This window comes from Leptodactylus fuscus, chromosome 8, assembly GCF_031893055.1.
Source record: "Leptodactylus fuscus isolate aLepFus1 chromosome 8, aLepFus1.hap2, whole genome shotgun sequence".
In the NCBI taxonomy this organism is placed as follows: Eukaryota; Metazoa; Chordata; class Amphibia; order Anura; family Leptodactylidae; genus Leptodactylus; species Leptodactylus fuscus.
In genome coordinates this window covers 86,738,316-86,751,304 of record NC_134272.1, presented here as the reverse complement: position 1 = coordinate 86,751,304, position 12,989 = coordinate 86,738,316, and the positions used below count along the sequence as shown (strand labels likewise).

Below are 12,989 nucleotides of genomic sequence, written 5' to 3'. Positions count from 1 at the left end.
GGGCTGTACTTTTTGCTGCAGACAAGTAGGAGTTGGGAGACGTAATATTGGGAGCTCACACAATACTGAGGCTTAAAGAGCAAATCCCCTGAGATGGAATAGAAAATCCAGCTGAAATGACAATGCGCAAGCTTCTTTTCTTAGCATTGAATGCACTGTTCCTCTGTTACTCCTACTGTCACGTATGAATAAATTAACAACTGGGCGTTATAAATCCTTTCGGCCACTTGCACGTGACCATAGTCATGGCTTGGTCAATGGAAAGGACGATACATGGATGGCAACAGTATGCAGTCCGTGTGTTCCATGGACCTATAAATAAAATAGACTCATACAATAAAATGCCCCCCCCCCCCACACACACACACACGCACACACACACGCACACACACACACACACACACACACACACACACTCACACGGGGCCCTATACAGTAAAGCAGAGCAGAGAGGTAAGTAATACAATCATGTTGCCCACAGCTTGCAGCTCACAGGCCTAATGTAACCTGCGGCCTACAAGTCAGAAAGTGGTAGAGCAGGAAGCCTATAGCTTCCTGCTCTGCCAGTTTCAGGACCAGGTCAGGCCGCTTCTTTTCCCTGGAGCCAGCTGCACTTTCAGCAAATGGATCAGCAGAACCCGCTGTATCCCAAACCTGCCTGCAGGCTATAGAGAAAAGCTTAAGAATAGACCAGACCTGGGCAATGTCCGGCCCGCGGGCCAAATCCGGCCCTCTGACTACTTCTATCCGGCCCACATAGCTAGTGGAAGTTTTTCAAGGACCTGTGATGATGTCATCACAGCCTATCACCAGGATAGGCTATGATCCGTTAGTGGGCGGAGCCACATGAGACTGTGCTTGATGCAAGCTGCCGGCAATGGGGGCTGCTGGATGATAAAGAGAGAAGAGACAGCATGTGTGATCAAGGGGGAGGACTAGGGGCAGATGTAGGGGGGCAGTTAAACTGAATGCACATGGAGGGAGCACATGGAGGGTGACATTAAACTGGGACAGCTGGATGAGGATATTAAACCATGGGGGGTAGCTGGAGGGGGACATGTCTGCCTCTAGTTGCCACCAGTTTAATGAACTGTTACAATTTCTCATGTGGCCCCATGGGAAAATTAATTGCCCACCCCTGGAATAGACGGACCTAACATAAAAAGGAACAGTACCAGGACCTGCTTTATTATCTGCGTCCCGATCTTACAGCCCCCACATGGATCTTTACAAGTTACATCTGTGCGCACGGGCCATATAAACGAATGGGTCTGCATGCTATATGTGATTAGGAATCCATAACAATAGGCCTGAAGCAAACAAACAGGATTTGGATCTATTGATCAAAGAGTAACCGCAACGAGTTTATAGGACTAGTAATACCCAGTAGACATTCAGGCCATTTATTTTCCTGGAGGAATAACAGAGGAACATAATGGAAAAAAACAATTTAAGAAAAAGAGGTCCAACATTGTTATTTTATCGGGGTGCAGTGTATTTACAGGAACACACACGAGGACAAACAAAGGGCGTCTGCCCCCCAATCCCCTACAGGCAAAAGTATAGGAAAAACTATGGGGGGAGTGGACAACCCGTCTCATGAAAGTGGTCCTGAGAAAATAAAGAGGAATCCAAGGGAGATATCCGCCTCAAACTCCGCTGCATTTCCCAATCTTTGGACTTAGCCCTATTTGACACTACAAGAACAGGAGTATTGTTTGTTCACCCACAATGCAGGGTGTTTTTTACACTGCAAATACAGGAACATTGTGATGTGACTGCACCGTAAATGCAGCAAAGGATAAAATATTACATGAGCATGCCGGGTGTGAATGCGCCAAGGTAAGGGGCTGACAACTAATAATCTTACCACAAAAGTTGTCACCAGCTATCCCAGGGTACGGAATGGCAAAACTGCCAAGGTGCATAATACATATGTCCTGCTTTATTGGATATAGGATTCAGAAGAAGCAGGTGATATCCAGAACCATTCAGGAGTCTGGGAAAGCTGTAGTGACGTCCATGAGCGCTTAAACAAGAGTCAGATATAACCAAGTAACAAGCACAGCACTAAGATACATTCTTATATGCAGCACCGGTATAATAACTTGTATACCCAGGAGACGCACGCACCGGTAATTTAGTAAACAGCCTCTCCCCCACTCCCAGCTCAATAATAACATATGTTGGTGATTAGTAGAATTAATGACGACCGATACCTGACATGTGCGTTACAGTATTTCTTGGCATATTCCGTCCACGTTCCAAATCGTCTGGGGAACAGACCATCGATCTGCATATAGAGCTGAAAACAAGGGACGACAACCTCTGTAAATATCACTCATTTGAAAGAAAACGGATTTTTTTTATTTTTTTATTTTTGTCGCTAAGGAACAGAAAATCTTATACGGATTTTAAGGATTACAAGTAAGAGAGCAGAAAAGAGCAAGAAAAAAACCCTGCAAATTCAATTACCTCTTCGGGTCTTCCGAGAGCCGGCGTCCCGGTGAGAAGAAGAGCTCTTGTGGCTTTCTGAACGATGGGCAGGAGAAGTTTACTCCGAGACGCGTTTCTGGATTTCATGTAGTGAGACTCGTCCACTAAGACAACTCTGAAGTGCTGATTATATAGAGCGTCGATTAGGACCTTGGCATCGGCGGTCAACAGGCCGTAACCCAAAACGGTCACTTTACAAGTCGATATCCTCCTGAGGACAGAAAGGAAGACAGTCTAAGGTCCTCACTTTAAGGGCCCCTTCACACGGCGTAAGCGCGCCGCTCATTTAGACACATATACAAGTGTCTGAGGGCGGCGCTTCAAAACAGAGTCCATTGATTTCAATGGGAAGCGCGTGTATATGTCGATCTATGTATATACAGTGCTATGAAAAAGTTTGGGCACCCCTATTAATCTTAGTCATTTTTAGTTCTAAATATTTTGGTGTTTATAACAGCCATTTCAGTTTGATATATCTAATAACTGATGGACACAGTAATATTTCAGGATTGAAATGAGGTTTATTGTACTAACAGAAAATGTGCAATATGCATTAAACCAAAATTTGACCGATGCAAAAGTATGGGCACCTCAACAGAAAAGTGACATTAATATTTAGTAGATCCTCCTTTTGCAAAGATAACAGCCTCTAGTCGCTTCCTGTAGCTTTTAATCAGTTCCTGGATCCTGGATGAAGGTATTTTGGACAAACAATTCAAGTTCAGTTAAGTTAGATGGTCGCCGAGCATGGACAGCCCGCTTCAAATCATCCCACAGATGTTCAATGATATTCAGGTCTGGGGACTGGGATGGCCATTCCAGAACATTGTAATTGTTCCTCTGCATGAATGCCTGAGGATTTGGAGCGGTGTTTTGGATCATTGTCTTGCTGAAATATCCATCCCCGGCGTAACTTCAACTTCGTCACTGATTCTTGAACATTATTCTCAAGAATCTGCTGATACTGAGTGGAATCCATGCGACTCTCAACTTTAACAAGATTCCCGGTGCCGGCATTGGCCACACAGCCCCAAAGCATGATGGAACCTCCACCAAATTTTACAGTGGGTAGCATGTGTTTTTCTTGGAATGCTGTTTCTTTTTGGACGCCATGCATAACGCCTTTTTTTATAACCAAACAACTCAATTTTTGTTTCCAAAATGAAGCTGCCTTGTCCAAATGTGCTTTTTCATACCTCAGGCAACTCTATTTGTGGCGTACGTGCAGAAACGGCTTCTTTCTCATCACTCTCCCATACAGCTTCTCCTTGTGCAAAGTGCGCTGTATAGTTGACCGATGCACAGCGACACCATCTGCAGCAAGATGATGCTGCAGCTCTTTGGAGGTGATCTGTGGATTGTCCTTGACTGTTCTCACCATTCTTCTTCTCTGCCTTTCTGATATTTTTCTTGGCCTGCCACTTCTGGGCTTAACAAGAACTGTCCCTGTGGTCTTCCATTTCCTTACTATGTTCCTCACAGTGGAAACTGACAGGTTAAATCTCTGAGACAACGTTTTGTATCCTTCCCCTGAACAACTATGTTGAACAATCTTTGTTTTCAGATCATTTGAGAGTTGTTTTGAGTAGCCCATGATGCCACTCTTCAGAGGAGATTCAAATAGGAGATCAACTTGCAATTGGCCACCTTAAATACCTTTTCTTATGATTGGATACATCTGGCTATGAAGTTCAAAGCTCACTGAGGTTACAAAACCAATTTTGTGCTTCAGTAAGTCAGTAAAAAGTAGTTAGGGGAATTCAAATCAATAAAATGATAAGGGTGTCCATACTTTTGCACCGGTCAAATTTTGGTTTAATGCATATTGCACATTTTCTGTTAGTACAATAAACCTCATTTCAATCCTGAAATATTACTGTGTCCATCAGTTATTAGATATAGCAAACTGAAATGGCTGCTGCAAACACCAAAATATTTAGAACTAAAAATGATTAAGATTAATAGGGGTGCCCAAACTTTTTCATAGGACTGTACGTGTCTAAATGAGCGGCGCGCTTACGCCGTGTGAAGGGAGTGTCCACATGGGACATAGAAGAGGCATTCATGGCAAAGAAATGGTTAAAGGAAACAAAACTGCTGAAGTGTGTCATTATTATGGACAGGTTATCAGGAGGACACTACATTGTATGAGAAGATAACCCGACCACAATAAGGACATCATGGCTGGTTATGAGGAGGACACTACATGTATGAGAAGATAACCTGACCACAATAAGGACATCATGGCTGGTTATCAGGAGGACACTACATGTATGAGAAGATAACCTGACCACAATAAGGACATCATGGCTGGTTATCAGGAGGACACTACATGTATGAGAAGATAACCTGACCACAATAAGGACATCATGGCTGGTTATCAGGAGGACACTACATGTATGAGAAGATAACCCGACCACAATAAGGACATCATGGCTGGTTATCAGGAGGACACTACTTGTATGAGAAGATAACCCGACCACAATAAGGACCTCATGGCTGGTTATCAGGAGGACACTACATGTATGAGAAGATAACCTGACCACAATAAGGACATCATGGCTGGTAGTCAGGAGGACACTACATGTATGAGAAGATAACCTGACCACAATAAGGACATCATGTCTGGTTACTAGGAGGACACTACATGTATGAGAAGATAACCCGACCACAATAAGGACATCATGGCTGGTTATCAGGAGGGGACACTACATGTATGAGAAGATAACCCGACCACAATAAGGACATCATGGCTGGTTATCAGGAGGACACTATGTATGAGAAGATAACCTGACCACAATAAGGACATCATGGCTGGTTATCAGGAGGACACTACATGTATGAGAAGATAACCTGACCACAATAAGGACATCATGGCTGGTTATCAGGAATCTTTGGGATATAGAATTTTACATGGATTTAAAATGAAGAAGAAAATGCTTTTTCAGGACAAATAGTCGGCATGTCTAATGCCTCAGCTCACACAATGGCCGCCTCCATAAGGTGCCTTAGAAATGTTGTTAGTGAATTCTTAGCTTACAATGTCTAAGAAAACGGGAACATTCTGATACGTAATAAAAAGCACAGACACAAACAATTCACTATAGAAGAAGAGAATTCAGAGCGGTTCTATGTACACATGGAATGTCCGTTATATTACATTTTATATTATGTGAAGCAAAGACATAAGTGACAATATTCAGAAGTACATAGAGAGTGGCAAATCACTAAGATGTACACAAAAAACAAAAAAACACATCACTGCAACTGAAAGTACCTTGATGCATTAGTTCGCAACAAATTATCTAAAAAAAAGTGCAGTCACTGTGTACATACATTACATTACTTATCCTGTATTATACCCAAGAGCTGCACTCACTATTCTGCTGGTACAGTCACTGTGTACATACATTACATTACTTATCCTGTATTATACTCCAGAGCTGCACTCACTATTCTGCTGGTACAGTCACTGTGTACATACATTGCATTACTTATCCTGTATTATACTCCAGAGCTGCGCTCACTATTCTGCTGGTACAGTCACTGTGTACATACATTACATTACTTATCCTGTATTATACTCCAGAGCTGCGCTCACTATTCTGCTGGTACAGTCACTGTGTACATACATTACATTACTTATCCTGTATTATACTCCAGAGCTGCGCTCACTATTCTGCTGGTACAGTCACTGTGTACATACACTACATTACTTATCCTGTATTATACTCCAGAGCTGTGCTCACTATTCTGCTGGTACAGTCACTGTGTACATACATTACATTACTTATCCTGTATTATACTCCAGAGCTGCGCTCACTATTCTGCTGGTACAGTCACTGTGTACATACATTACATTACTTATCCTGTATTATACTCCAGAGCTGCGCTCACTATTCTGCTGGTGCAGTCACTGTGTACATACATTACATTACTTATCCTGTATTATACTCCAGAGCTGCGCTCACTATTCTGCTGGTACAGTCACTGTGTACATACATTACATTACTTATCCTGTATTATACTCCAGAGCTGCGCTCACTATTCTGCTGGTACAGTCACTGTGTACATACATTACATTACTTATCCTGTATTATACTCCAGAGCTGCGCTCACTATTCTGCTGGTACAGTCACTGTGTACATACATTACATTACTTATCCTGTATTATACTCCAGAGCTGCGCTCACTATTCTGCTGGTACAGTCACTGTGTACATACATTACATTACTTATCCTGTATTATACTCCAGAGCTGCGCTCACTATTCTGCTGGTGCAGTCATTGTGGACATACATTACATTACTTATCCTGTATTATACTCCAGAGCTGCGCTCACTATTCTGCTGGTGCAGTCACTGTGTACATACATTACATTACTTATCCTGTATTATACTCCAGAGCTGCGCTCACTATTCTGCTGGTACAGTCACTGTGTACATACATTACATTACTTATCCTGTATTATACTCCAGAGCTGCGCTCACTATTCTGCTGGTGCAGTCACTGTGTACATACATTACATTACTTATCCTGTATTATACTCCAGAGCTGCGCTCACTATTCTGTTAGTACAGACACTGTGTACATACATTACATTACTTATCCTGTATTATACTCCAGAGCTGCGCTCACTATTCTGCTGGTGCAATCACTGTGTACATACATTACATTACTTATCCTGTATTATACTCCAGAGCTGCGCTCACTATTCTGCTGGTGCAGTCACTGTGTACATACATTACATTACTTATCCTGTATTATACTCCAGAGCTGCGCTCACTATTCTGCTGGTACAGTCACTGTGTACATACATTACATTACTTATCCTGTATTATACCCCAGAGCTGCGCTCACCATTCTGTTGGTACAGACACTGTGTACATACATTACATTACTTATCCTGTATTATACTCCAGAGCTGCGCTCACTATTCTGCTGGTGCAGTCACTGTGTACATACATTACATTACTTATCCTGTATTATACTCCAGAGCTGCGCTCACTATTCTGCTGGTACAGTCACTGTGTACATACATTACATTACTTATCCTGTATTATACTCCAGAGCTGCGCTCACTATTCTGCTGGTGCAGTCACTGTGTACATACATTACATTACTTATCCTGTATTATACTCCAGAGCTGCGCTCACTATTCTGCTGGTGCAATCACTGTGTACATACATTACATTACTTATCCTGTATTATACTCCAGAGCTGCGCTCACTATTCTGCTGGTGCAGTCACTGTGTACATACATTACATTACTTATCCTGTATTATACTCCAGAGCTGCGCTCACTATTCTGCTGGTACAGTCACTGTGTACATACATTACATTACTTATCCTGTATTATACCCCAGAGCTGCGCTCACCATTCTGTTGGTACAGACACTGTGTACATACATTACATTACTTATCCTGTATTATACTCCAGAGCTGCGCTCACTATTCTGCTGGTGCAGTCACTGTGTACATACATTACATTACTTATCCTGTATTATACTCCAGAGCTGCGCTCACTATTCTGCTGGTACAGTCACTGTGTACATACATTACATTACTTATCCTGTATTATACTCCAGAGCTGCGCTCACTATTCTGCTGGTGCAGTCACTGTGTACATACATTACATTACTTATCCTGTATTATACTCCAGAGCTGCGCTCACTATTCTGTTAGTACAGACACTGTGTACATACATTACATTACTTATCCTGTATTATACTCCAGAGCTGCGCTCACTATTCTGCTGGTGCAATCACTGTGTACATACATTACATTACTTATCCTGTATTATACTCCAGAGCTGCGCTCACTATTCTGCTGGTGCAGTCACTGTGTACATACATTACATTACTTATCCTGTATTATACTCCAGAGCTGCGCTCACTATTCTGCTGGTACAGTCACTGTGTACATACATTACATTACTTATCCTGTATTATACCCCAGAGCTGCGCTCACCATTCTGTTGGTACAGACACTGTGTACATACATTACATTACTTATCCTGTATTATACTCCAGAGCTGTGCTCACTATTCTGCTGGTGCAGTCACTGTGTACATACATTACATTACTTATCCTGTATTATACTTCAGAGCTGCGCTCACTATTCTGCATGGCAGTGCACATCGCTGCGGGCAGTGAGGAGCATTGCTGCAGTACATGTGGTTTCTACCAATGCAAAAGAAAAAAAAAAAAGGCAAATTTCTGACACACAATGACCGGCCATCCTCCTCAGTTACCCCACATCTGTCTTGTTCTCGATGACTGTTATGTCCTCTGGTCCCAGCTCCGGGAGCCACTTCTCCATTTCCTCAATCCAAGGATACTTCAAGGAAGAGGGGACAACAATGAGTAGTGGCCATTCCTCCCGGTAACAATAAGCCACGGCAATTGCTTGTAGAGTTTTTCCGAGGCCCATCTGAAAGGGAAAAATAGAAACATTTGTGTCATTTCTGTAAACGTTGGGTCTTCATTACGCTTATCTGATTCATAAACCAGGACGTCACATCTGTATTTTCTATTTTAGTTCCTGCCAAGTGCATCAAACTAAAAAAAACAAAAATCTAAGAAAAATACCAGGACTCACATGCGCCTAAAGAGGAACTCCGCCCAAAACCAAAAATCAGAGAGGTCTAGAGTTTTACTTGATCTGCTAAAATTAAGAATTATTTATTTGCAGAACAAAATGTGGAAGATGGAAAAGTAGAATAGCAGGAAATCATATGGGGGCAGTATTTACAATTCTGCTGCCTCAGAGCTGAAATCTTTGAGCATTTTCATGTCCAGTTTTCACTTTGATGATTTGTATTCTGGAAAGTAATATTTACAAATTAACTGTACTACTCCATTATAGCTCAGCTACACTGATAGTGGTGTGATTTCTAATAAGAGTTAGTAGAAGTATGAATACAGCTCTGTAGCTTATAAGAGGCTGTAACTCAGGATCAGTACAGGATAAGTAATGTAATGTATGTACAGAGTGACTGCACCAGGAGAATAGTGAGTGCAGCTCTGGAGTATAATACAGGATAAGTAATGTAATGTATGTACACAGTGACTGTACCAGCAGAATAGTGAGCGCAGCTCTGGAGTATAATACAGGATAAGTAATGTAATGTATGTACACAGTGACTGCACCAGCAGAATAGTGAGCGCAGCTCTGGAGTATAATACAGGATAAGTAATGTAATGTATGTACAGAGTGACTGCACCAGGAGAATAGTGAGTGCAGCTCTGGAGTATAATACAGGATAAGTAATGTAATGTATGTACAGAGTGACTGCACCAGGAGAATAGTGAGCGCAGCTCTGGAGTATAATACAGGATAAGTAATGTAATGTATGTACAGAGTGACTGCACCAGCAGAATAGTGAGCACAGCTCTGGAGTATAATACAGGATAAGTAAAGTAATGTATGTACACAGTAACTGTACCAGCAGAATAGTGACTGCAGCTCTGGAGTATAATACAGGATAAGTAATGTAATGTATGTACACAGTGACTGTACCAGCAGAATAGTGAGCGCAGCTCTGGAGTATAATACAGGATAAGTAATGTAATGTATGTACACAGTGACTGCACCAGCAGAATAGTGAGCGCAGCTCTGGAGTATAATACAGGATAAGTAATGTAATGTATGTACACAGTGACTGTACCAGCAGAATAGTGAGCGCAGATCTGGAGTATAAGACAGGATAAGTAATGTAATGTATGTACACAGTGACTGTACCAGCAGAATAGTGAGCGCAGATCTGGAGTAAAATACAGGATAAGTAACGTAATGTATGTACACAGTGACTGTACCAGCAGAATAGTGAGTGCAGCTCTGGAGTATAATACAGGATAAGTAATGTACTGTATGTACACAGTGACTGCACCAGCAGAATAGTGAGTGCAGCTCTGGAGTATAATACAGGATAAGTAATGTAATGTATGTACGCAGTGACTGCACCAGCAGAATAGTGAGTGCAGCTCTGGAGTATAATACAGGATAAGTAATGTAATGTATGTACACAGTGACTGCACCAGCAGAATAGTGAGCGCAGCTCTGGAGTATAATACAGGATAAGTAATGTAATATATGTACACAGTGACTGCACCAGCAGAATAGTGAGCGCAGCTCTGGAGTATAATACAGGATAAGTAATGTAATGTATGTACACAGTGACTGCACCAGCAGAATAGTGAGCGCAGCTCTGGAGTATAATACAGGATAAGTAATGTAATGTATGTACGCAGTGACTGTACCAGCAGAATAGTGAGCGCAGCTCTGGAGTATAATACAGGATAAGTAATGTATGTACACAGTAACTGCACCAGCAGAATAGTGAGCGCAGATCTGGAGTATAATACAGGATAAGTAATGTATGTACACAGTAACTGCACCAGCAGAATAGTGAGCGCAGATCTGGAGTACAGTACAGAGTTAGAGTAGAGATCAGTTCAGGACAGATAATACTTCAGTAATGACTATGTATAAGGGTTTGGGACCCTTTAAGTTGCAGCACAGTGCTGCTGAGTGTTCATAAGGAGAAGGAACTTCGGGTGGATTTGCTATTTATTGGCAGTATAAGCCCAAGTCCAAAACTAAAAAGGAAAAAAAAAAAAACTATATAAAGGAGAAACAATAGATTGTGAGAAAGCGGAAGCGCCATTGTTCTCCCTCCTCCACACACTATAAATATTTGGAATAAATAATTCATACAGTAAATGATGCAATGCGAGTAATGAAATAGAGAGAAATGATTAGACCCCTCCACCGATCTCTGCTGTGATCAATACAGTGATGTGCCGCTCAATGGATAAAGTCATTAGCTATGAAAGACAATAAAATCTAATGTACGCTGCAGACTCCGGCACATTAACACTGTCGTGTATGGGGAGCCGCCGCTCTCATCGCATAGTGCTGCCTGCAGTATTCCATGTGTCCCCACATCTACCAGGTACAGCACCCACAAACATGACATCTACATACAACTCAATAGTTATTACATCCCCAAATTATTCTCTTAGGACGTTTGTAATGCTGTTAAGTGGGAGAATAGTCTGCAGACTAAGGTTGGGTCACATCTGCGTAGGGTACACATCTGGAGAAGATTTGTTCAAGATCGACGGACGGAAAAATCTTGCGACGATCTTGCAAGAGCAACTTTTTCAACTGGCGATGTTAGCTACAAAAGAATAGACGCCCAACACACCCCATTAATGTCAGGAGGTATCTTGACACCTTGAGCCTAAACAACCTCAAAATTAAAAGGATTTTTTGGCCCCAAATGGAGTTCAACACCATGGACAGGATAGTCAGTATGTGATCTGTGGGAGTCTGACACACGGAATCCGCACAGATCAGCCATTCCGCCAGCATCTAGGCATGGAGCCTTGTCCGCTGTATATCGGAGGTTTCTCCGGCTCCTAGACGATTCTGTAACAACTGATCTGTGCGGGGCCCAGACCTGGATTCAGACCAACACACACACAGTTCATGATGTGGATACGGCATGAGTATGAAATGTAGACATGGGGCTGGAAAACTTCTCCTTGCAAGATTCTAATGGGCATGGGGGCCAAAGAAGAGGTGAAAGTGTTTGCCCAATGGTGCCTATCTATTATGAAACAAGGTAGTTTTTAAGGTTACAAAGGGTTCACAAGGAGCCCTTTCCAGGTTATGGCGGCCCACAGAGGGCTTCTTTCCAGGTCAACTAATTTGCAGGGACCTTCTTCCAGGTGGCGTTGGATCACAGGATGCTTTCCCAAGACAGGCAGATTAATAAGCAGTCGCCAATAATAATGCTGGTTCACAGGAAACTTCTCCGAGATTACGTCAATTCACAGGTTCCTTCTGTTGATGAGAATTGCCTCCAAAGTTGCAATGCATGTCCTCAGCTCCACCAGAAATGAAGCCATTTTGCAAGGGAATAGGACTTCTTGCAAAGGAACAAAGAAGGACGAATCGAGGTTGTCTACTTATTAGAGATTTATATTTTAGGGGGTGAAATGATCTTTAAAGAGAGAGAACCTACAATTATGTCCCATCTGAGCTGTGCACGGTGGAATGGCGGAGACATCCGACTGATATTAAGACATCACTTGAGGTCAAAAAGTCCAGAAAGCCTTGTTCTATCGAAATGTCACCTGCTAATCTGCTAAAGGTTAAGCCGCCAGATTATTTTTGTGCTCAAGCTTTTGCGATAGTGGATTCATACTTAACATTTAGGGCTTTAGAACTGCAATGTGCAAATGTTATCTAAGTGAAAGTGTGGGGTACGATTGGCATGTCATGAGGTTAAGGGCAGTGATACACATGTCACACGTACAGAAGACAACTCGGCACTGCAATAGAGCTGACTGAACAGAAAGCAAAATCTCCAAAGTCAGAGGTATGAAGAGAGCCAGGGAAACAAAGAAAGTTGGCAGGATGTCTGCAGCGCAGGTTGGTTCACAAGAACCCTGAGTTTATAACAAGTTGTCTTCAAGCTTTGCT

General features: G+C 42.3%; 1 protein-coding gene across 1 annotated transcript in view; it reads right to left on the bottom strand.

Moving 5' to 3' along the window:
* The window catches only part of ZRANB3 (zinc finger RANBP2-type containing 3), a 94,529-nt gene extending 85,602 nt beyond the window's left edge, over positions 1-8,927 (bottom strand). The window contains exons 1-3 of the mRNA XM_075285659.1: positions 8,749-8,927; positions 2,476-2,707; positions 2,220-2,305 (exon numbers count right to left, since the gene is read on the bottom strand). Coding sequence (XP_075141760.1) covers positions 2,220-2,305; positions 2,476-2,707; positions 8,749-8,927 — 497 coding nt within the window. The remainder of the gene's footprint in view (positions 1-2,219; positions 2,306-2,475; positions 2,708-8,748) is intronic.
* Between the last annotated feature and the right edge of the window lie 4,062 nt (positions 8,928-12,989).